Source organism: Pseudonaja textilis, chromosome 2, assembly GCF_049901715.1.
Source record: "Pseudonaja textilis isolate UNSWEBS1 chromosome 2, rPseTex1.2, whole genome shotgun sequence".
Taxonomy (NCBI): Eukaryota; Metazoa; Chordata; class Lepidosauria; order Squamata; family Elapidae; genus Pseudonaja; species Pseudonaja textilis.
In genome coordinates, this window is record NC_141991.1 from 135,678,968 (window position 1) to 135,705,251 (window position 26,284).

Sequence of the window (26,284 nt, forward strand, 5' to 3'; positions counted from 1 at the left end):
GATGGTGGATTCTAGTTCTACCTTAGGCACAAAGCCAGCTGAGTAACTTTGGGCCAGTCACTCTCTCTCATCTCTGGAATGAGGCATGGGGCAAACCACCTCTGAAATATTGCCAAGAAAATTGAGGACTAATCCAGGCAATTGCCAGGAGTCAGCACTAATTTGAAGGTATTAAAAAAAAAGCAAAAATAGTGCCAATACTCCAAAGTGAAATCCAACACATCTGGGAGGACATCCAGTTTCTGCCTGGAATTATGCAGATATGTTAAGTGCACCCTTACAATCCATCTATTGACCTCAGAAACCCTTGGCTGGTCAGAAAATCTGGGTGGCCTTCAACAGCTCTGCTCTCTGATATTATTCGAAGGCCTTGTAGATTTCTGTGCTGAAAATGTAGGTGGAATTTTCTGCAGCAAACAACCTTCGGATTCCACCCGTGGACTGAAGGATGCAAATCAGCATACCCTTGCTTGTTTTTCACATTTCGTCTTGCATGTGTAATCTGCTTTGGGTGTTGGCATGCGGCAACTTGGAATTCCCTGCTGTAACATTCTTTGCCAGAGGAAGGAGGTCTGGGTGAAGTAGCCAACCACACCCTCCTAGCTGAACAGAGGCAGGAGTCGTAATGCCTGCCTGAACTCAGGATGTGTACTGTGGAGGCCAAGGGGGTGGGCACTTGGGAAATGCAACCCTCCACCTCAGAAATTGGAAAGAAAATGGCGGTCCAGGACCTTCCCTTCACTTACCTTGCAGCCCTCGCAGGAGCTGACCCCGTAGTGGTAGCCAGAGGACTTGTCATTGCAGACAAAACAAGGCTTGTACACTCGTGGGGGAGGGGGTGGAGAAGGGGAGCTGGGCACCATCTCCTCAGAACTTGTACTCTGGGTCTCCACTGCTGTAGAAGGGAAACAAGAAGACATGAGAGATAGATTTAGATTTTCTATAGGTGTGTGTGTGTGTGTGTCAGAAAGAGAGCACAAGTGACAAACTTTTTTCTTTTTTAAAAAAAAAAGAAATTTCCTAATTAGATAAATAGATAAAAATCAAAACTCCTAGTCCAACACTTAAGAAAAACATAAAAGGACAAGGAAAGAGAACAGAATAATTAAACTTGGAAAACATTGTGTTACAGACATGGTTCTGTCTTTTCTCTTTCTTTCAGCACGCAGCATGGAGTCGCATCTGTCTGTGTTTGGTCAGATGGAGGAAAAGATGACTGCAGGAAGTACAGCAGTTCATTTAGTGACCGTTCAAAGTTACAGTGGCACTGAAAAAAGGGGACTTACATTCATTTTTCACACCTACAACCATTGTAGCATCCCCCCTTGGTCATGTGATCAAAGTTTGGATGCTTGGCAACTAGTTCACATTTATGACCATTGCTGTGTTCCCTAGGTCACCTTTTGCAACCTTCTGACAAGCAAAGTCAATGAGGAAGCCGGATTCACTTAACAACCGGGTTATTGATTTATAACCTGCAGTGAACCGCTTAACAACCGAGGTAGGAAAGTTCTTAAAAATGGGGCAAAACTCACTTAACAAATGTCTCACTTAACAACCTAAACTTTGGTCTCAACTGTGATCATAACTCGAGGACTACCTGCATGAATAGGACCCTATGACAAAAGGGATGCTCTTCTCAAATCTATCTGGATGTATTGAATAATGGATGTTGGCACAAAAGTCCAACATTTACCTATAAATGTTATCAGACTCCTTCTGACTAAATGTTAGTGGCATCCGAGCTGGCAAGTGTTCTGAAGCCATGGTGGATTCCTCCATGAAAATGTCAACCCAAGGCTCACCTACCAACTTTGATGCTTGAAATAATTATTTCAATTACGAAGTGAATTGAAAATAGAACTATTGATAATAATGATGATGATGATGATGATGCACCTATATAAATCCATGGAGACACCATATTTTTGAGTATTGTATAACTTTAATCTCTGTATCTTAAGGAGGGTTTTACAGAATTAAGAAGGTACAAAACGGGGCAACCAAAATGATGAGAGAACTGTGTTAGTTCCCCTTCAAGAAAAAAATGGCAGTAGGTGGGACTCTTCAATTTGGAATATAGGGAGTCTGGGAGACATGTATATAATAGAGTGGTATCAAATAAAGTAAGATACAAATAACATGAATGGAGAGAATTTTTTCTGATAAAGTTAAAATTCAGTGCCAGCACTGAAACATAATGCCGGAGAATTCAGGATCAGCAGGAAAAAAATGTACGTTTTAATATATCATCTAGATAAATTATAGAATCTGCTGCCAGCAGCTGTAGTAATAGTAGCCAATTTGGGCCATTTTAAGTGGGAATTGGATAAGATCATGGAAGATTAAGATAAATGGCTAGAAAGACTGTTAATTGCTCCTGAATAAAAGGCAGGTTCATTGGTTGTTGTGAAGCAAGGGTGGAGTCTAAACTTGTAATCTTCCCAAATGTATCATTTGGCTGTTGCATAACTAATTATAGGCAGTCCTCAACTCACAACAGTTCATTTAGTGACCATTCAAAGTTGCAAATTTTTCAGACTTACGAACTGACTCATATCTATGGATGGTGAAGCCAAACTCATCTAACAACCAGGTTACTAACTTAACAACTGCACGGATTAATTTAACAACTGTGGCAAAAAAAAAAAAAAACACCTCAGAAAATGGGACAAAATTAACAAGTGTCTCATTTAGCAATAAAAATGTTGGGCTCAATTGTAGCTGTAAGTTGAAGACGACCTGTAATATCCCACAATTATATAGGAAGTTTAATCTCTGCCATTCTATCTTCAAGAACTCAAGGCAATATGTAAGTGCTCGTTCTCTGCGCCACAAACTCATCTTTTAGCCTAATTTGTTATATGATACCTGACTGCTTGGGTCATTTACACTTCAGCAAATGTAAATAGTGTGAACATACAGTCAGTTATAGAATCTGAGTCTGCAAATGGCCATAGGAATTGTATTAGTTGATTTGTAACTCAAAGTAGGCTGTTCAGCCCTCTAGTTAGCTTAATATAGCTATTTTACTAAAAGCAAATTAAAAAAAAAACACCCAATCTGAATAACCCACAAAACAAATCTCCCCACATTTCAGGTCTATCCCATTTGGTTTCCTCTAATCATCCCCAGGAAAAAGTATTGAAAAGAGTTTGCTCCCAACTACTAAATCATAAGATTTCAAACTCAATGGTTGAGTTCATACATTACACTAAGCTGACATTGACCCAATCGTGTGTTTGGTTTTTTTTGCTTCACACAGAAACCCACCCCAGTGGAGTCAAATGTTATTTTGGAGTTCAGTCTGTTCTCATTCCCAATGTGCAGATGGGGAAAGTGAAGATGAATTAACATCACTTGCTAAAGGCCACATCAAGGTTGAAGACAGTCTGGAATTGCAATATTTCTGGACCACATTCAGCATTTTAGGACAGGCGAGCATAAATACATTTCAGGAAGAAATAACCGGGGGTTAAATGATTTGTCCAGACTTAGGAGTTGGGATAGGAGAAGCAAAATGCTGGTTTGAGTTTGGGTCATCTTTATTAGAATGAAAAGCCTAACTCACATGATGAAGTTCCCTGGGATAAAACAGATGTTCAGAGATTTTTATCCCTAAAAGTCCATGCCTCTTGCCCTTCTCATGACCCACGAGGCCTGGACAGAGCTTTTTCAGCCCAAATGGCATTTTTTCCACCTGCGTATTCCTCCCCCGCCACCGCCCCCAAACCCAGGCAAAGCATAAAACTGTTTGCAATTCTAGCTTTCAACAGACACTGAATTTCCTGTGTCAAGGCCCTAAATGCCACATTCCAGGACAAACAGGTTGGAATTGTTACCAGAGCCTTGTAACATAATCCCTTTCCATGGGGGAGGGAAGAAAAGTGTAAGCCTGTCCCAAAAGAGACAGGGAAAGAACAGCCTTTCTCAGCCTGGAACCCTCCAAATCGGGATGGATGGAAGCTGAAGCTCCGTTCATTGGAAGGGTATCTGATTTGGCTGGTGTTTTTTTTTTTTTTGTAATCTCAACTAATCTATTTCCTTCCAAAGTCCTGCAAAAAAAAAAAAAATGGTTTCCTGCCTCCAGGATGGTGATGCCCTTTCCCCTTGCCAAATATGAATTAAGGGTAATATAGGACTACTGTATTTATAAAAACAAAACATACTTCCCCGATTACAAGCCTTTGATTAATCGGGTTCTCCATTAAATATTAACTGCATTCCTCCTCCTTTTCTATGCAACTTTGCATAACTCTGCAATCCATTGGTTTTTTTAAGCTTCTTGACGATAGGTAGTCCTTGACTTACGACCCTAATTGAGGCCAAAATTTCTGTTGACATTTGTTCTGCCCCATTGTGTGACCTTTCTTGCCACAGTTGTTAAGTGAACCTGGATTGACTTGGCTTGTCGGAAGGTCACAAAATGACCCCAGGATATTGCAACCGTCGTAAATGTGAGTCCATGGCCAAGCATCTGAATTTTGATCACATGACCCATGAGGATGCTGCAGCAGTCCTAAGGGTGAAAAATGGTCATAAGTCACTTTGTTTGGGGTCGTTGTAAATCTGAAAAGTCACTAAATGACCTGTTGCAAGTTGAGGACTACCTGTATTACAGTGCTTCGGTTGAAATAGACCAGTCTTCCCCAATCCCATAGGCCCAAGATATGTCAGGATTCTGAATTTACAAATGAGAACTCTGTGAACTGTAGTCACAGTGTAACCTGGTTGGGGAAAGTTGGACTGGTATTCGTTTATCTGGACAACCAAGCAAGGCACCTTATTACAGACTATTCAGTTCTGTTCAGTTTTGGAAAAAGAGTATAGGTAGTCCTGGATTTACAACAGTTCATTTAGTGACCATTTAAAGTTAGAATCGCACTGAAAATGTGACTTATGACCGCTTTTCGCACTTACGACCACAGCAGCATACTCATTGTCATGTGATTGAAATTCTCTTGCTTGGCAACCAGTTCATATTTATGATGGTTGCAGTGTTTTGGAGTCATGTGATCACCTTCTGATAAGCCTAGTCAATGGGGAAGCCAGATTCACTTAACAACTGGACTACTAATTTAATACCTTCCACTGTTCACTTAACAACTGTTGCAAGAAAGGTCGTAAAATGGGGCAAACCCAGCTAACAAATGTCTCACTTAACAACATGAATGTTGGGCTCAACTGTAAGTCAAAGATTACCTGCACTGAATTACAGAGGGTGTGTTTGAAAACCAGAGGCCAATCCTGATCATTCATGTTAGGAAATACAAAACCAAAGCATTTTCATTATTAAAAAAATAGAATTAGATGCTGCCAGGTGATCTGAGGAGGACAGGATTTTGTGGGAAATACCTGGTTACAAAATGAAGAGACTGTTAAAAACAGGTCAGGAATGAATGGAAACCCAAATCTTCCTTATCCACAGTTTTACCTTCCTGCTATCAGCAATCTCCCCCAATCCTGTCTCCAGCCCAAACAATATTTGCAAAAGGAAAATAACCCTTCACAGACACTCCACTACAACAGATAACAAGCATATACAAAGTCCAAGCAACAACTATATCTCTTGGGCTTACAGTGATCCTACAATAAACAAACCCAGGTTTTGCCAAACAACGATTTCTTGAATATTCAGCATTGAAAATCCATTTAGTATATGTATTTTCTCTTTCAAATTCATCAATGCACAGTCAACCATCCAAGTCTTACAACCTATGGTCAGGTAATTGCTCTGCCAGGATTCTTCTACTTGACCTGATTTGCTGAGATTTCTTTGGAAAGATTTCTGCAGAAAACAAAGCATGCAGCCCTGATATGGAGCACGGCATTCCTGTAAAGAAAACCAAATTCTAGCTGTGCTGAAGATGCTAGATAATACCCAGTGCAATCTCAGAAACTTAATTATCTGATTAACATCCTGAACAAACAATCAGAGCGTCAATGCTATTTACTACCATAAAATAAAAGGAATATTTTTTTTTAAACAAATTTTATTGATTTTTTAAAGACGGACAAAACATAAGATGAAATAAACAAAATATAATTAAGAGAGTGAAAAGAAGGGAGAAGTTATATAGAAAATATAGAATGGTAAAAGGAATATATTTTCATAGAAGTACAAATTATTTTTTAAAAAAGCTTTTCACATACCTGTGTTTTCCCAAAAATAAGACCTGGTCTTACTTTCTTTTGGCCCCCCCACAATAAGCACTAGGGCTTATTTTTGGAGGGGTGTCTTAATTTTTTCCCCCATGTATGGGAGGCCCACTTCTGCTTGCTCACAGCAGGGCAGGAGGCCGTGTGATGCCCCACTGCCACTGCGAGACAAGGGGGTGGAGCTGCCCCATGCACCCCACACTGGTTTACCTCAGGGCCCCCACAGCCAGGCCACCCATGCTCCAACACCTCCCTTACGGCAGCCCCATCCAGAATGCCACCAATCCACTTCTTCTGCTTGCTCACAGCCACAACGGAACGATACCGGGGCCAGGAGGTGAGGTGGGGGGGTTGAAGCTGCCCCATGTGCCCTGCACCAGCTTACTTCAGGGCCTCCTCAGCCAGGCTATCCATGCCCCAACACTTACTTTGCTTCACGGCTACAGCACCAACACACCATTCAGCCGGTGGCCATGTGGTCTCCTGCTGCACATGACTGCTAATGCTGCTGCCACGAGGCAGCTGTCAGGGCATGGGTGGCCCACTGCAGGGTCCCTGTGTAAGCCAGTGCAGGGTGAGTAGGGCAGCTCCACTCCACCTCACCTTGTGGCCAGAACTTGCAAGCAACCATATAGAATGAGTGACCGGCTGGCTGTGCAGGCTCTTAAGTAGGGCTTATTTTGGGGGGGGGGGTAGGGCTTATATTAGGCACATGTGCAAACCTGCCAGGTCTGGGATAGGTCTTATTTTCAGGGAAATTGAATTATTCTTACTCAATTTGTCCCTTTCATTTCTATTAAACCTTACAGTATCGATTCCAACCAACAACCATCCCCACAGTTCTCATCGAGGGCTTTCTATCACACTTCATTTTGTTGTGATTCTTTGAGCCAGAGTTGCTGAGAAATGGATTTTCTTGAGGTGCAATTTACACATTTGTGCAAGCAAAGGGCAGAAAGACATACTTTTTTTTTTTTTTACCTCAGGCCTACTCTGACATAAAATGTGATGTAATTTTCTTTCCCCGATGTTAATCCTGGAAAAGAATAATAGCAACGGCATTTAGACTTATAATGGTATATTTTACAAGTAGCGAACTCTGCAATTCTCGTATCTCCCAACTGCTCTATAAAATTTGAAACAGCTTTCTTTTTTCATACAAAGTGACTGGGCATAAGGGTGGCATATTAAATTAATATTTAATATAATATTAAATTATAACTTATTGAATAAGCCACAATTGGCTACAAACCATAGTGTCTGGATTGATGCAACAAGCAGTGCTAAACTCAAAGCAACCGCATCATGATTTAGCATGAACATAAACCGTGTTTTCTTCTTCCCTATAGTGCCAAAACAGCCCAATGAAAAAAGAGAAAGTACACAATTATATGCTCCTGATATCTATTTCTACACAGAGTACATGCAGATCCACTGATATACTTTTTTGCAGAACTTGCCACCAGTAGTACAGAATCAGATTAAGTGCATGACTCCATTGATAAAACTGTGAGTGTATTCCTTGCTGAAAATTTACCACAGATTACATTTTGTTGATCATGGAAGTGTGGTGTTCTCTAGCCCCAGGGACATCTAAAATGTCAGCATAAGGCTGACTTTATACAACACTTTAAGCCAGAGTTCTCCAAACTTGGCAACTTTAAGACTTGTGGACTTCAACTCCCAGAATTCACCAGCCAGCATAGGGGTTTGGGGACCCCTGCTTTAAGCCATAAACCAGGGTTAACAATTCATAATTGCTATCTTCACTTAAAATGCTAGTTCAAAACAAGGAGCACATTATAACCTATTAATTATTAATCACACTTTAATATTTTAATGTAATATATTTTAATTAATCACATAAATCACAATTACAATCGATCAGTGGAACAACTTGCCTCCAGAGGTTGTGCGAACTCCAACACTGGAAGTTTTTAAGAAGAGACTGGGCAGTCATTTGTCTGAAATGCTACCTGTACAGGGTTTCCTGCCTGAGCAGGGGTTGGACTAGAAGACCTCCAAGGTCCCTTCCAGCTCTGTTATTCTATTATCCTGTTAATTCCCATAGGTTGACAAGACTACGGTTTCTTTAGTTTGTCCTTCACCAAAGCAGTCTGTAAACCAGGATTCCTGATTCAACATGTTTTGTGAAAATCGCCTGTGTGTTAAGAGTTTGACACATTCTCCTCCTATCTTGCATAACCATGTTGATATTTCAGGACTGTTATTTTCCGAGGATGTTTTAGTACTTGTCAGCACTTGCCCTGATCAGCTTTTTGGTGATGATGGGGGACTGCACCAACCAGCTGCTTGCTGTGAACTCCTAACAGCTGATCGAGAGTGGCAGTAGCTCCTGATTAAACAACTCTTCCTTCAACCAATAAGTTTTATCTAGTCACTTAGATAAACAAGTTCTTTCTACTGCATATTGCAATGCAAGTAACAATTAAATCACAGTATGGAATTAAACATGTGCTTATATTAGATATATTTTAGGTGCCTAAAGCTGACCCACCATGACCAAATACATTACAGGTAGTTCTTGCATACCGATTGCCTCATTTAGCAATCATTTGACATTAGGTGATTTACAATCAATCCTTGCATTTGTGTCCACCATCGCATCCTGTGTCCTTTAGCCATGTGATCACCATTTGCTAGCTAACCAGCTTGAAACAAGCAGTATTAATGGAGAATGTGGAAGTAAAATTGCAACTTGCAGTTGTGTGATGTTTCACTTAATGACAGTGATGTCTCACTTAAGGAACAAATGGGAAGTGACATTGTAAGTCCACTGTAGTCATATTTTTTCCCTTAGAGACTACGGACAGCACTTAGCAAATTGCTGATCACAACTGTGGTTGTTAAGTGAGGACTAGTGTTAACAGATACTTTCTCTCCAAAACTGGAAGCAGAGCAAAGTCCACATTCAATAACGGAATATATGGAATGCATGTTGTAGGCTCCAGGTTAAATGTATGCACTCTTAACCTAATAATCTTATTAATAATAAGGCTGAAAAAGAACTGCTACAAAACAAGACTGGAGGGAACTGGACCCATAGTCAGGTATGTAGCATTAATTATACAGACTTATTTCATGCATATGCTAGACTGATATAAGACACAGATGGCGACTCTGGATATGATTGTATAAAGGCACTGACTTGTATGGGACTCCTTGCACATCTGTGATACTGATGTGTCAATTTTCCTTTCACAAAATTTTCCAGTCCAATGGATATAGCCAAATCAAAGCAGACTTTCACTGTATGCCATTGATCTGCTATTATCACCCCAGCTTTCTACAGCAAACAAAAGCCATGTTCAGAACATATACTAAGCCACAAACCAACCAGCCTGTTTATTGAGTTTATGTTTGAATGACTTGTACAGAACTGAGTTAATTGAACAAACCATTGTTATGTTAATAATCTTCATAATCAACGGCAGCCACAGCCCTAAATTATGAAAACTTTGTGTACATCTTCAAGAGCCGCAACAGAGCTACATCAGTGTTTGCGAATGCACAGCTGTTGATAACATGAATGCGTTTGCTACAGGAAAATCTCAAATAAAACCACTGCAAATAAGATAGCAAGATAAAGTATAAGTTAGTATTCAATGCCTGATCATATTTGTGGTGATAGTGGTGATGGTATTAAGAGAGTACTTGAAAGGAGCTTAATGAAATCTTCTATCTCCATATAGAATATCCATTTAAAAATTGCACTATAGGGGCAACCTCACATAAACCTAATTCAGTCCCTAATGCAGCTACAGGCTGGGGAGAATTCCAGGAACAACTGTCTTAATCCTGGTAGCCCAAAACAAAGGATAGTCATCTTGCACAGAAGGAAGGAAAGGAACAAACTGCACCTTAACCCCAGAGCTTCCTTGCTTCTTCCAAAAAGGCCTTTTCTTTATTATATGTCTGCTTTTCCCCATAAGAGACTCTCTTGCAATGACTCAGATTGTGAATGATGTTAGAAGCCTTAGCAAAGTACGTTCTCTAAGTAACTGTTTCTAAGTGATGCCTCTTCAGGGAACTCTTTGGATTCAAACAGCTGGGGAAATGTCCACTCTCCTAGATCTGACAATACTGAATCCCAGTGTTATCCTTGGCTCCGGTGCCAGAGCAAATTGTGGTGGATCTTCAGAAACAATTCTCTGGATCTGGAGAATTGACTAAAATGTTGCCAAACTTGCTTGAAGAACACCGGGAAACTGCTATCTCTGTAGAAAATTCTACACTCTAGTTCCCATCGTGCCTAACCATTGTGGATGCTAGCTAGAGCTAAGGAAAGATAGAGGCCAACTTCTGAAAGGCCAAAGATTGCCTAGGACAAGCTTGAAGGTGGGTTATAGAACCCAAAAAGTTCAAATGCCCTCAGACTTTGATGAGGGCATTCAGTTAGGATTTGTAAGGATTGTTAACTTATCTTTAAAAGAGATTGACTTCAAGCCACTAAGTATACAAATCTCTGGCTTTCATCTAGTTCATAGGCAGTAATGCAGTAAGAGTGGGAAGTGATAAGAATGAAGGGGGATACCTACATTTATTATATACTGGTTTCCCTGCCCCCTTCCAGACTCAGGAGTAATTTTCTATAGACGCAAGGGGTTTTCTCAATCACCGCCTGCATGTGAGGTTTTGGGACTATGCCAAGGGCTTCCGCACAAAATGGCTCCCTATTCCCAATAATGGTATGATGGGCATGGCAACTCACACAACACCAGAAGGCAAACTAGTAGGATGTTTTTTGCTACTCATTACAACCTTCCAGGAATCTGTCAATCCCAATTTAACTTTTTGTTTCTGAACAGATTGGTATTTTTGCAAACAAACAACTAAGTGGCAGTTACCCACCATTTTCATTTTTTAAGAATGTATCTAGTGCCTTCTTGTAAATTTTTAAAAAAGGTACAAACTAGCCCTTTTCTTTCCAAATGCTCATTTTTAGTTCATTAAAAGAATTGATTTAAATATGGGACAGAAAGGCAGAGAGAGACCAAGAGAGGAGACCTCCTAAGAAACATTTGCATTCATAGCTGCCACTATGTTAGTATGCAACAAACAAAAAGAGGTGGAGATTTGAACAATTACCAGCAAAAAAATAGCCTGGACACAATCAAAATTTCAAAAGAGAAAGAAGGGGGTAGGAGATGCCTCGATCAAGTAGCCTGTGAAGTCACTGCATTAACAATATCTTTCTCGAGCTGAAAAGCAAACACTTGCTTCCGCTATGAAGATTAGCTTTAAGAGATCAGTTAACTTGGAAATTTAGGTGGTTTTGAAGTCTGGAAGGTACTCTAAGTACCTGGAACTCAGTCTACTAAACATAAAAAAAAAAGGCTGGTATCATAAAAAGGTATCGAAGCCTGACCTCTGGGAGCCCCATTAAATTCAAGTATGCTTTCAGGTGCTTTCAGAAATGGCACTGCTTGATCATTTAGAAGTCAGTCAGGATTCTCTCTCTAGTAACTTCTCCCAGTTTTGATTTATATCCCAACATTATCCCTCTTCTTTCCAAAACCCCTTCTGGCAGAAGAGAAGTGGGTGTTAAGTTTTCCCTCTGCTGAATTCCTGCTTAGTCCTTCTGCCTTCTACTCTCTCCCAACTGGAAACCCCAGCCTCCCCATGGAGGTCTCTCATCAGCATCACAGAAGAAAGGACAATTAAAAACTGGTGGATTTTAACCCTCTGCATTATCATCTTCTTTGAGATAAGACAACAGAGTAAAGGAGGTTTTTCCCTTGGCTCCAGCAGTGCATGACTGACTCCCCAGGGCCAGAGAAGATATAGGCAGACAAAAGGGGGCCCAGCCAGGTGATTAGATCTCAGTGGAAGCCTTTATTTACCTGTAAGCAGCCCAAGAAGACAGGGATGTATGTGGAAAAGTGGCTGAGAATTTTTTAAAAAGATGAATAAGAGAGAAGGAATGCAAGATCACACACATACCCGGTAGGCTTTCCCTGTCATCACTCAGGATAATCTGCAATCCTAACTCCTCAAGTTCTTTAAACTAGACATCAAAGGTTCTTTTCATAATATCACTAAGAGATATCAAATAGGTAAAATAGGTGTACCAGTATGCAAACATGTATGGTACAAAGGAATAATGCAGGATGGATAGATCTACAGTAGAGGAATAAAATAATGCTATTAGATTAGATAAAAAAGGTAATACTTGTCTGTGGTCTTTGTGCTCACAATGTCAATAAAACACTTAAGAGATATGGGGTTGATACCCTGCTTTGTTGTTCCCCATTCTGCTTTTAGCAGAAAATGAAGATCTCTGCTTCAAGAAGATAAAGGACACCACTAGGTGGATTTTCCCTTAGGGATCAGATGAATTGTTAAATATTGGGGCAACCTGAAAATGAAGTTATTCTGTATTGTCAAAGTGAGATTTATTTATTTTTTTTTTGCACTGCTGATATCTCCTTATGTGAGCAAAGCAGATCTTTAAAATAATAAAAAGTCTATATGGAAGAAATATTGGTCAGGGTTATTGAGTTCTATTCACAACGAAGAACCCCCATTAAGTTGAGATTCCATCTTTTTCATTCTTTTTTAATGAAGACAAATGGCTGGGGGAAATGTCAAAACTGACTTCTATGTATATTTTCATTAAAATGGCAATCTCTGTAGACAGGTAGTCCTGCCTGTATACAGGTAGTTTAGTGACCATTTGAAGTGACAACAGCAGTGAAAAAAGTGACTTACGACTGGTTTTCACACTTATGACCATTGCAGCATCTCCAATTGCAGCACCTGATCCAAATTCGGGTGCTTGGCAATTGGCATGCATTTGTGACAGTTGCACTGTCCCAGGGTCATGTGGTCACCACTGATGACCTTCCCAGGGAGCTTCCAAAAAACAATTGCCAAACAAGGACCACATGATTCATTTACAGCAGTTCACATGGGGACCGTCCGAAATTACAACGGTACTGAAAAAATGACTTATGACCATTTTTCACACTTACGACCATGGTCAGGGGATTTACATTCGGATGCTTGACAATTTGTGACAGCTGCTGTGTCCCAGGATTACGGGATCCCCTTTTGCAACCCTCTGACAAGCAAAGTCAATGGGGGGGAAAACCAGATTCACTTAATAACCGGGTTACTAATTTAACTGCAGTGATTCACTTAACAGCTGTGGCAAGAAAGTTGTTACATTTGTTACTCGACAAATTTCCAGTCTTGCAAACGATGCCTATGAGGCAAGTGAGGAAGGTATCCAGCACAATGTATTCATTCCTCTGCTGTCAGACTTTCTACACTTGTAAATTAACATTTGTAGCCCTGGAACCCATAATTAAAAATTACTCAGAAATAAGAACTGCAGGCAAGAGTCCTGTAAGACAAACTGAAGGACTTATTTGTGAATAGATCTGATTATGGTGAGGCATACCACCCTATCATTTCCTGTCAACATACTCGCTGGAACTATGTTCTTTGAAGTATTGGTCCCAGCCATTCAGAAAACATTAGCATTTTTTAATTACGGGCTAGTGCCCCCAGCACAAAATCCCACTTCATAGAACTTTTTTTTAAAAAGCACATTAGCTACCTGCAGGAAAAAGCAGCTGACATGAGCCGACCCAAATATTTTCACACATACACAATCAGATAAACTATATACTATTGGATCCTTTGCCTGCACTTAAGATCATCTAGTATACCACAATTATTTAAATGCACACCTATAACAATACTTCTATGCTTTGATTCGTGACCTATGTTTTCTTCATAAGCTCATTTACATCCTGCCCCCCTGCAAAATGTCCTCAGCAGGCCTTTATCCAATATGGGCCTGCCAGTTTCAGTGAGGCTGCTCCTTCACGTTCCTTCAGACAATAGAAGTGGAAGAGTTCTCGCTTGTGTTATGAAAGATTGGCTAAGAAAGAAACAGAATATTGGCCTGCAAACACAGAAATGAAGTCCAGATGAGGACACAGATGGGAAATCACAAGGAGCTCCATGTTAGCAGCTTTGTGTTTTCTAAAGAAAGAGGATAAAGTGTAACAATGAAATAAAATAATCAAGGATGTGGGACTTTACAAAGTACCAGAAATAATTCCGCAGACATAACAATTTCCCTGGTGGAGTTCAATTGCTATGTTGGGTGTGTGTGAGAGTTCCTAACCCTTTGCTGTTTGGCAATAAACTATAACATGGAAGGCATGAGGAGGAGCAATGGCATATATCATGTTTTATTTGCATCTGGCCCTTTCGTATGTGGCGAAAAGAGCACCCATGTCCCATCTCTGTCCCTTTGTCTGCACAAACTTCCCACAGGCTGGGAAAATCAAGCTGGAGAGCACACACACCCTTCATTGGGATGGAGACCCCCCCGTCAGTTTGGGACAGACTACTGATTTTTTTGAGTCTGGCACGCTCTTGTTTTCCTGACCTCCTCTTTCTCATTAGACAACTCTCAGCTTGCTGCCCAGAGCCACACACCATGAAGCGATCACTCTGTAGCCAAAGGACAAATGCCAAGGCCACCCAACGTTCCTCCTATGGCTGCTGGAAGAAGGCAGGCCGTCAGGCTTCTGAGGCATCATTAAATGAGATCAAGAGCATGTTCTGCAACAGGTGGAAGCAGAGGGCAGGAAATAAATTCCCAGAAGGACAGCCAAAGGGGAGGGGGCTCTCCCGCTTCCTTGGGTAGAGGGGAAGAGCCAGCCAGGCCATAAATCCCCTTGCGCTGACAGTGATCTGATGCTCCAACAGAAGGAACAAACCCAGGCACGTTCCCAAGGGGCAGGAGGCCACCGCACCTTCACTGAAACAGGACAGGCAGCATGAAATATGGCTGGCAGCCCCACAGGATTTTTCTCTCCTGCTGGCCCTTAGTAACCGCTACAGGCAGCAAATGCCATGAAGGAGCCTACTTTTTTGTGGTTGGGTTATCAGACGCGATAAGATTTTTTTAATATTTCAGTAGCCAACAGAAGGTATGGTGTGTGTCAGAACATTGAGGAGTTGTTGAATTATTTTTATTTTTCGCTTTTATTCTCTGAAGGAAGGTGGCCAAATTTCACCTCATGTCAGACTGCATGGGACAGCCATCTTTTTGAAATCCTCCCTGTGGAGATTGACAAATTACCTCACTTCAGGCAGTTATAGAGCATCCATCAGACAAAAAAGTTTAGCATAGCTTTTCAACTGCTTTCGTTTCACAGGTTTGTTTGCTTTTTTAATAGGAATGTGTACATCCATAAACATTATCCTCCTCTACAACCACAGCCAGAAGTGGAATAGTCAGGAGTTTTTTCACCTCATATTGTACAGTTTGAGTACTCTTGATTGACAGATAAGGAATTCAGATTGTTTTTAAATGTATAGGTGCACACAACACTTGCATATGTGGGTATGTGTGATATGGGAATTAATAGATATTTCAGTAGCTTATTTCCATTCACCACACACACTTCAGCTTTTTCCAGGTGTGTATTATTGCATATTGACCCAGCTTGACGTAGTGGTTAAGGGATCTGGGTAGAAACTGGGAGACTGTGAGTTCTGATCTTGCCTTAGGCACAAAGCCAGTTGGGTGACTTTGGGTCAGTCACTCTCTCTCAACCCTGGGAAGCAGTCAAGTGGACAACCATTTCTGAAATCTTGCCAAAAAAACTGAAGGACCAGGCAACTGTCAGGATTCAAGACTGACTCAATGACTCATATAAACACACACACATATATATACACACAACATCAGATATTAAAAACCTAAAACATAAGCATTCTACAGTATAAGATACAGTATATAGATGGAACATGAACTGGAAAATGTCAACTGGATCATCTGCTTTGAGATTGACAGATTTCAAAATATAAGAAATTGCCATATGAAAATCTGATTTACTTATCTTCATGGATTTTGTTCTTATTACACCAGAGTCTGCTGTTTCATTGAAAGTATCAGAAAACAACCATGAACTGATATACCATGCAATATGTGTGCTATAACACTGAACAGGAAAGACTGGGTTTTATTATTTATCTACAATTTGCCAGTGCAAAATTTATTCCAAATAAGCTGCCCAGATTTTTGTAGGAAGCCAGCAAGAGAACAGGACCACAAAGGAACATCTCATTATTGTGTCCTCCAGATATGAGACTCAGATATACAGTCATTGAACATAGCAGTTTCATTCAATACTATGTAGATTGAGAATACATGTTAAGTTACTATGTTTTGGGCTGAAAGACGTTAAAGAGGGATTCTGTACCACTGCATTTTTTTTTTTCAAACCGCAAATGTTTTTCTGCACAATGTACTCATTCAGTCCAAGTCAGAGAGAAACAAACAAAAAAAAATCTCTTTACCCCAAAATAGTTTTCACTGGATAGAAGCTACAGTTGAGTCACTCCTTCTGGGATTCATTAAACCATGCAAACTCCCTTGCTCTGCACAGAGTTACTCTTGTGTTTCCTTGCAAACCGGGTTTGGATTCTTAAACCATCTTATTTGATGCACTGTTTGCAAAGGGAGGGCCCTGATAGATAGACTAATGATATTCTCATGCAAGTCTAGGATCTGGACACCAGTTTAACAAGATTTACTAGTTCAAAAATCCCCCAAAGTAGGCATTCTGGTCTGATGGTTTATTTAAAGCATTGGTAAATGGACTTCTCACATAGGGTAGGTACACAATAATAAACACGGGCATCCAATTAAAACTAATGTTAACACATGTAAAGCACATTAAAATAGTTTAAAAATAGCAAGAAGGCAGCTGTAATCTATAGCGGTAAAACCTGAAAAAGGAGTTAGGGCAGAAATAAAAGCACAGCTGTATGTATTTTACCTTTGCACATGGATATCCCTGGCTGAAATCACTGGAAATTAAAGCCTTCTTTTACACATTATCTTTGCACCCCTAAGTCACAGCATTTCCAGATAGGATTGGGAAAAATACCTGTTTTGAAATCCTGGACAGCAGTCATTGGTCAGAACCCTCCCTACCGAGGTAGATGGGCAAAGATCTGGATTGGACAGCATCTTATTTACATACTGCCAGGTTGCAACAACAACTGGTAAGTGAATTTTCTTTAATCTGGTGCCCTCCAGATGTCTGGAACCACAAGAAATGGCAATGCTATTTGGGAAGGATGAAAACTGTAATTCACCACATCTGACGAATACTGGGTGGTGGAAGACCATGGTAAAATCAACTTTCATGCTCATGTATGACATTTCTAATGGATGTGTTAGTTTTATTTCTGTTTAACCATCACAACAATTCATACCTTTTTTAAAAATTTACTTCTGGTCTTATTACATTTGGTCTGTATATCAATCTACTTCAGTCCCTCTGCTAAAATACCTACCAAGCTCATAATATTTTTACCCACTACCTGTAAGCATGCATGCTGCTGCAATTTAAGTTGCCACAAATAATCTACCAAACCTTGTACTGTGGATGCTATCTTGCCCTGACGAAGCGCTCTCAATATTAGGAGGCAATTGGTTTGGGGACGGGGGGATTATCTAACTTCCTCTGGTATATACTCATAGCATCCTCTCTTCTTCTGTCTTGAGGAGGGCTGGCAAGGGTAGTTACATATTGAATAATGAATGTAATGCACAGCTCAATACTTACAAATCAAAAGCACTGTAATGGGCATCAATGTAAAACTCTTCACTTCGAGCTTTTAAATATCATGATTTCCTTGACTTTGTAATCAACATTGATTAAACATTTTTAATCAACGTTTAAAAAATGCTTTTAACATATCATGTAAGCACATCATTGTTATACTGCTATGCTACTTGAACCTCAAAACTAAATAAGGAAAAATAAAGCTTTTTCTGGTGAGTGTTACTTTTAACATTACAGATCTGTATTTTCTTTACATTTTATGGGTCATAGTAGCCAATCATGTTCAAGCTGATGAACAGCTTAAAACTAGCTAAATACATGTGGTTTTAAAAAAAATATTTTTTTTCAAATGACGACTGCTTAGCAGACTGTTGGCTCTTCTCACCCCCAGTGCAAATGTTTTCACCCTGGTCTGGATGAAACACAACAGAATGAAAGTAATAAGAGATGAACTTTCTAAGACAAAATAGAAAATCAATGGCAATTCTACTTGTAGTTGACTGGTAGTAAAAAAAAATACTGTAGATGGCATCCCACTGGAAACAGACTGAAACAGGGATTGCTAAATTGCTCCCAATTGAAAAGATTGCAGCATTATCATCCAAAAGGCCATGTTCTTGTTATGTTCTTAACAGAGTCTGGCTGTTTTGGTCAAGAAGTGGTAGAAATATATCAGGAGAGTTATAAATATGGAATATTGCGTGAATTTCTGGTAAGGTCCATGAATGAAGACTTGCATGGCTGCAGTCATGGAGCCTGAATTTGGGGAACCGGTTTCTAAATAATTTGTGTTATCCACTGAAAATGCAAACTAGGTGCCAAGATAATATAGTAAAAGACTGCTAGAAAGAACAGAAAAGGTATTGTAAGATTCTTCTAGAATCCATGAAAACAATATTTTCACTTTTACTGTCCATTCCAGATAGGATTCATACATGACTGGTTCCACAAATCACACTAAGCCATGTATTAATGATTGTTTATTGTATAACTTACACTACATGCAATGCCATAATTCATGGTTTACAAGCTGTGATGATGGTTGTAGTTACTTTTGCTGCCGCTATTGCAACAATCATAAAGATAATGTCAATTCACATTCCACTTTTCTGCCTCATAAGTAAACTCTACTGGCTTGGTTCACATAATACATTAATCCAAAACTAAAAAAAAGTAGTGTGTGGTTTAATGTGATGTATGAACACAGTCAATCTCTGTTCCCTAGCAAAATGATCTTCAACCAGTCATGTCATTGGCACTCAGCTGATATGACTGATGAGCAGGGGTAACTGGATTTGAAGTGCAAAACATTTGGAGAAGAATTGGAAAAGGTGCTTTAATACCTGTTGAGGCCAGGGATCTTACTAATATCAACTAATCTGTCTTTCAGTTCAGGAATTGATTCTTAAACCTATCTGAACAAAATGGCAGAGAAATTCAGAAAACAGGTGAATTATAGACAGATAGCTGCTTGGCAGAAAGTCTAAATGAAAGCACATAATCATGTGAGAAAGGCTTCAGCCGAAAATGTATGTTACATCTAAGCATTAATCACAATTCTTTTGTTGAGCTGGGTACTCATATCCTTCATTGTCTATGGTTTATATGTCATATATATATACAGTATAATGTGATTTTTTTTATTTTTATGCTTGTTGTTCTATCTGCTTGCTATACATTACACATTTGGTGAGATAGGCAACTATGCAATTTTTTAAAAAATAAATAAACTCATCTAAGCTGAAAACTACACAGCCCACAAAATTAGCTTGTCTATGGCTGCCACAAAAAAGGATAGCAGAGTTAGGACAAAAGCTCAAGAAATGTCAACATCTCTCTTCAAGGACTATAAAAACTGTCTTAAGACTACAGAGTTGTATTCTTACTTAAGGTCTTCACCAGCTGCAGACTCCAAAATCAATGAATGCTCTATACTCCTGTGTGCTGGCAGTAGGCCTTGGGGCCCATAAGTAAAGGAAGAAAGAGAAATACATATTGAAAATCCACACAGAAAAAAATCAGAGAGAAAAAAAATCTCCCCAACCACGTTGGTAACCAGTGTTAGGCTGACTGTCCAGCTCACTTGCCCTTAGTAATCTGGCCCAGTAAAACAACTGAAATAGGAGGAATGTAGGCCTCTCCACCAAATGTATTACTTGAAGAAAATTCACTTAAAGAACACCATCCCTGACTCTTACTACCTCAGTGGTAATAAGAGTTACCAAGCAAAGAGTTTTAGTTAACTCTCGTAGCAAGGCAGGCAAAGGGCAACTCTTCACACACACACACACACACACACCTGCCAGTACTTTCTTGCTCTCCCCCCCATGGTATATTTAACTCCCTAAATTTCTCTCTGAGATCTCAGAGTGCTGAACTGCTAGATTGCACCATGAATTCCTTTCCCTCCACCCTCCTTCATGCTCGACCAGAATTCCTCAACTATAACACTGTCACTCAAACTCCCAATTCTAGCCCGCCCAGCTGAATGGGGAAGAGAGAAGGCCTTGTTTATCAGAAGTATCAAAAACCACACTCAAGCTTACATGAGCCTCCCTCAAGCTGTTGTCAGGCCAAGCTCTTATCAGGCCTGTTATTTCCTGGACAGCACCACATTTTAGCCCGAACTTAATCCTCTCCAAATAGCTTCTGTACACACCATCAGCAGCCTGCAGGAACCAGGCAGGAACAGCAAAGAAAAGAAGAGTTTATCTATCTCTGTGTGTTTATAAACTATTCAGCATCCCCCATGGGATGTAGGGATCAACAGATGCCTTAATGGACTAGGAAGGAAATACGCCTGGAGATAGACACTGACCAATAGGCTCCAGAGAATGTAGGCCTCTGGAAGATTTGGCATCTCCTGAGGCAGTATCATTTCAGAAAAAGTTGCAACAATTTCAGTTGTGACTTTGAGCTCTCCAACCATGATTAGTCCCTTCTTTGAAGAGAGTCTACTTCAGATCAACAAAATGATACACAGAGCCCTCAAACCCGATGTTAAAATTCTCTGGTTTGAGTGTAATCTTGCTATGCTGGTTAGAACTTCTCCAAGCTGTCGATTTAAGTGTTTTGATATAGGCAAATCTTGGTTTGATTTTGAATTGTCTGGATAGCCTATTGTAGGCTGTAGCATTCAAACCAATTTAGACTTACTTTGTTTTGGTCTTCCACTACTGACTTTTAATTGTTTTCTCTGTTCATAGTTTTTGAATATCTGTTTTGCTATTACTATAATTGTGTGGGTATCATTAATTTGATATGTCTGTAAAAATAATTTTACAGATGGGTAGTAGGACAACATTGCCAAAAAAACTATAGCTTAGAATTTATTTTTAAAAATACAGCCCTGCCTGGTATGGTGTTTTATCCCTCCTATCCTATACCAACTAATTACAGAGGAACAAAACAGTATGAAAGCCAATCATGCAAGCTATTTGTTGTCCTCAAAATATAAGTATCCCTCAGAAGGAGGAGCAGAAGATTTCAGCAATTCCCAGAAGAAACAAGGATGAGAAACTCACTGGATTGTTCCACTTATGGAGGCCAAATTTCCCCAACTCTACACAAAGGAGATTCTAGGATAAGTTCATAGAATATATTATCCAAAGTGAACAACTCCATACGTTAAAAAAATATGATTTTCATTTCTCCATTCAGTTCTCCAACTCTGTACAAAGAAACATAATTGCAGGAAAGTTGATTAAAAAAAAATAAGTCAAAGGTTCTCAAATAGTAGGATTGGATGGCCTGGGGATCATAAGCAACTTAGGGATTTGTCTAAGAAACCTGATCAGCCTTGCCTAAACAGAGGAGGAAACTCTTGCCTTTGCTCCTTATTTTACCTGCACAAATCTCGGTGTGAGGCTGCAATGCTACAAAATCTGAGGTGTATGATCACAGATTCAAATTTAATTTTTGAAAGTAAATGGTGAAATCATTAATTCTGTTCATAGAGGAAGAGTTGCATAAATTTATGCATCATGGCATCACAAAGTTTGTGAAACACAGATTAAAGAGTTTACCGTCCCAAGTGAACTCAATTCTGGTGTCCAGGCAGTATGTCCATGCGAGAGGGTTTTTTTTTTTTTCCAAACAATAATAGAGATGCATTTTACCATCATCTCATTCCAGAATTTAAAAAAACAGCAACAACCTTAGTTGTCTAAGTGTTTTCCCAAGTTACCTTTTTAAGAAAGTCAAGTCAGCTCGGTGCTGCCACATAACTGGCAAAAAAAAGATCTGGAACATTTTTTTTAAATCTAATTAGTCAGAAAAGGTAAATGGTAGCATATGTTTAAAGGCCTTGTAAAATAGATCTGAAGAGAAATGTTTATCTGTGGGATAACTAGATGTTTGATGAGATGGGCTTACATCATCAGTGAAAAACCTGTATTCTTTGGCTTAGCAGTTAAGATGCTGGGCTTGTCGATCAGAAGGTTAGCAATTTGAGACCCAAGTATTGTGGGACGGGGTGAGCTCCCATTACCTGCCCCAGCTCCTGCCCACCTAGTAGTTTAAAAGCATGCAAATGTGAGTAGATAAATAGATACCATTTTGATGGGAAGATAACAGCATTTGGTGCATCTCATTTGGTGCATCTTGGTGTATCATGCTGGCCACATGATGACAGAAAGGTCTTTGGTGCTGACTCCCTCAGCTAAGAAACAGAAATGAGCCCCAGCCTCTAGAGCAGTGGTTCCCAACCCATTTTTTGCCCCGCACCCCTAAAGAAATTTCACTCAAACCTCGCATCCCCTGAAATTTAGACTTTAGGAACTACTGAACGTGTTAAATATATGGTAGGATTGAATCTTTTCAGCTATGTTTGTGATGGCCACTAAATAACGATACTTAACTCTAAAATGAAAACAAAGTTAATCCATTGCATAATAAATAAAAATGCCAACATATAGCCAATATTCTATTATTTACTTGGACTTTTCTCGCACCCTCTGGAATATCGTCTCGCACCCCAGGTTGGGAACCCCTGCTCTAGAGCTTGGACCTTCCCAATGACCTGTAGTTTCCTTTAGTACATTGTGGTTTTAAAATGTTCAATTTTTTAATGTTCATTTTTTTTTCATTTATGAAAACTAGATTGCTGAGGATTGGATCTATTGCTAAAAATACTTTTTTAATTAGAAAAATAAGAAATTTATTCTTATTTTCAAAATTTCTCTCAATACAGAGTATACAATATACAAACAACTCTTGAGATGTTGCAACAAGGCCCTCTGGTATGGTAACGAAGGAAATCATGATTCTCCATTCGCCTTGCTCCTTCGAAGTGATCCCATCTTATCTACTATTTGCTATCTTATTTGCAGATGTTTGTGTCTTCAGTTCTACTATAATATTCCTACTTATGAAATCTTGAAAAGGGACCTAAACTGATTTCAGTTGCTAAAGTTAAGATTTTAGATCTCTATTCTTTTACCTTTAAGCTGATAGGTTTCCTTTTCAACATGTGTTTCAGACTACCATATGATATGTAGCTATGAGTATATACCATATTATAGGCAAGACATCATTAGGTATGATTTTAAAACCCTCCAAGCTATTATTCAAAAAATATCTTCACGTGTATAGCCAATGTTAAAAATGCAACTGGTGCTGCTTTCAGAGTGCTAGCTTATATAAGTGAGGCTTATACATTGAGAAGAAGAGCAACAAACACATGTTTGATTCTGAATTAAGAAATTATATCACATTAAGAAATGGTTACTCATTTCTTACTGATATGAGACTGCAGGGCAGAGCCCAGGCAAAGGATAGGAGGGGAGGATCCCTCTCCAAAGTTATTTGTGCAGGCACTTGTACTCTTTAACGGATGCTGGATATGCTTGCAGAGAGATAAAGTAATTTAGACCTCTTCTGGACTAAAACAAGCCAAAGATTAAGAATAGCCAGTGCAAGAGCAGTGCCCTCTATTCACATGGCATCTCTGCAGTCTTGAATATGCAGCTTTGGGTAATTATCTGGTGCCACCATCTTATCTTGCCACTGATCCGCCAATAAGGAGGCAAGGAATTGAAGAAAAAAAAATCAAGATTACTCAATCGTCTCCGCGGGCATGAATGGCAGCTGCTCAGCACTTTTAGCTCCAGACTGTGTTCAGCATCAACCCAGGCAGGGGCCATCTGCTCTCTCCAACTCAGGGTCCCTACTTCTGCTCCTCCACAAATGCCAGCTAGCTCAGTCTGAGGAGGAGTCGTCATTGGAGGGCTTTAAAAGACTAAATTACTGAAATTGAGGAAATTCCTACCCTCTTCTCCGTGGAGCTTCAAACAAGCCATTTATAACCAGCCGTAAAATGTTTGCAGCTGGGGTGCTATATAAGCCATTTGTTTTAGCAATGGCATTCCTGATGCTACAGAGTATGTCCCACACTTGGAAATATACGTTCCCTCAAAATAGCCACACCCGCACAAAGGACTGGCTCTCTTGTTAGGGAGAGAACAAGAAGGAAAACTTCCTGAATTGGATAAAGATGCCTTCAAAGCAACTCACCACCTGCCGAATTGATAGGGGCTCAAGATTCCCTCGGGTAGACAACATGGGCACATCCTTGTAAAGCCTTTGTAGTTTTATTTAAATGAATATGAATTCATTTGCTGTGACTTTCTTCAGAAACATTTTTTTTTTCATTCTAGTCTGCAGCCCGCAGATTTCCTGGCGGTCTCCCCTCCAAGTATTATCTAGATCCAACTCTGCTTAGTTTTTCAGGATCACCCAGGATTGGCTGGGTCTCCCAGCTCCTGAGGCCTTGTGTTAAAGTTTCCCTCAAGTCAAACTAACCCCTGGTGATTATGTAGAACATCTATATGGTTTTCTTAGTGAGAATGTGGAAATGTTTTGTCACTGTCACTTTACAGGACTTTTTGATTTACATTTCCTTAGTTGACAGCTCTGCGGTTCCTGGATGGCCCATCCAATTCTTTACACAATCACACCCATGATACTTACATACTATTGTCACAGATTAGCCACTATCCCTCCAGTTCCTCTGAAGCAGAGGTGGTATTCAGCAGGTTCTGAACAGTTCTGGAGAACTGGCAAATACCACCTCTGGCTGGAGATTTCACAGTATCCTTCCCCTACGATGCCCACCAAGCCGCGCCCACGGAACCGCTGGTAAATTTTTTTGAATCCCACCACTGCTCTGAAGCCATTTATTTGACCTGATGTTCTGCAATCAAGTTCTAATGTTTCAAGCAAAATGACCCTATAATGTTCAGTGAAGTTACTAGCCCTCCTTGTATATTTGATTTTATTCAGTTGCTTTACCATTCATACTTAAATTGTAGGACATCATCAATCCAGAAGGAACATATGTAATCAACCCTCTTCAATATATAATAGATACTCTGCCCAAGGGCATATGCTTATTTGCAAGCATATATACTGCCTGTATGTGATTGCTGACCTTCACTAAAGCAGCTACAACTTTCCCGATGGCCGCCACTTCATTGCAAAACAGGGATATTGCAAATGCCAACATTTTGTAAACCTGATAAATAAAAATAAATAAAAGGCGGACAAAACATTGTGCTAGAAATGTGTTCACAAAAATATAAGACCTGAGGCAGAGGTGCACTGCTTTCAGTCTGCAGCTACTTCTAGAAAAAAAAAAAAGGTCCAGGTCACAATGCTGGTTAGCAAAGACAATGTCGGTGACATCAGGATCCTCTGATGCATACATATGTATTTATAGCTTCTATGGGGAGGCATCATCGGTGGCAGTATTGTGTCATACAGTTCCAGCTAACCTGAAATTATTAGGAAACCTTTTTTCTACATCGTATTTGCATCACCATGTTACCGCTATTGTTGGTTCTTCTGATCATGTGCACTCTTTCACTCTAAAGAGGAATTATGGGTCCTTAGGGAAAGAAACCCACTCAGTTTTATGTTCTGAAAAGTGGTATGAATTGTAGGCAGGTGCCAAATCTATCAGCTTTCCTCAACTTATTGTCCTCTTGACATATTGAGACAAAGGGACAATCCATGGCTGAAGGCTAAGGATTAGAGGAGTTGTAGTTTACCAGGAGGGCAACAGCTTGAAGTGATGGTATCTAAATACTATATATAGTTCATACAAGCCACCAAAAGTAAAGCATTTTAACTGGCTCTCGTTTATAAGGAGGCACCCCAATTAAAGTTTACCCCAAAACTATGCCCAGCTATAAAAAAAAAAATACACCTACCCTGCTCATGCCCAGGCACTCCCTATTACTTAAGTCTGGTTAGTAGAAAAAGAAAGAGGAAAAGAAGAATTTTTATTAGTATGCCTTTGCAAGTGATCTCAGATAGGCCTTCTCTCCCACTCAGACCTTTCTACACGGTCCCCCTGCCTTGTCAGTAACAGCAACAGTGGTAACAGAGTTTGAAGGGACCTTCGAGGTCATCTAGTCCAACCCCTTGCTCCCGTAGGAGACCTATTCAATTTCTGATAGGCGGCTGTCCAGTCTCTTCTGAAAAGCCTGCAGCGCTGG

The 26,284-nt window shown here is 39.9% G+C and overlaps 1 protein-coding gene across 3 annotated transcripts in view; it reads right to left on the reverse strand.

The window, feature by feature from the left end:
- The window catches only part of RARG (retinoic acid receptor gamma), a 139,378-nt gene that overhangs the window by 19,205 nt on the left and 93,889 nt on the right, over positions 1 to 26,284 (reverse strand). For all 3 annotated transcript variants that reach the window (XM_087925397.1, XM_087925398.1, XM_026713749.2), the window contains one exon: positions 747 to 895. In XM_087925397.1, the coding sequence (XP_087781523.1) occupies positions 747 to 895 (149 nt within the window). The remainder of the gene's footprint in view (positions 1 to 746; positions 896 to 26,284) is intronic.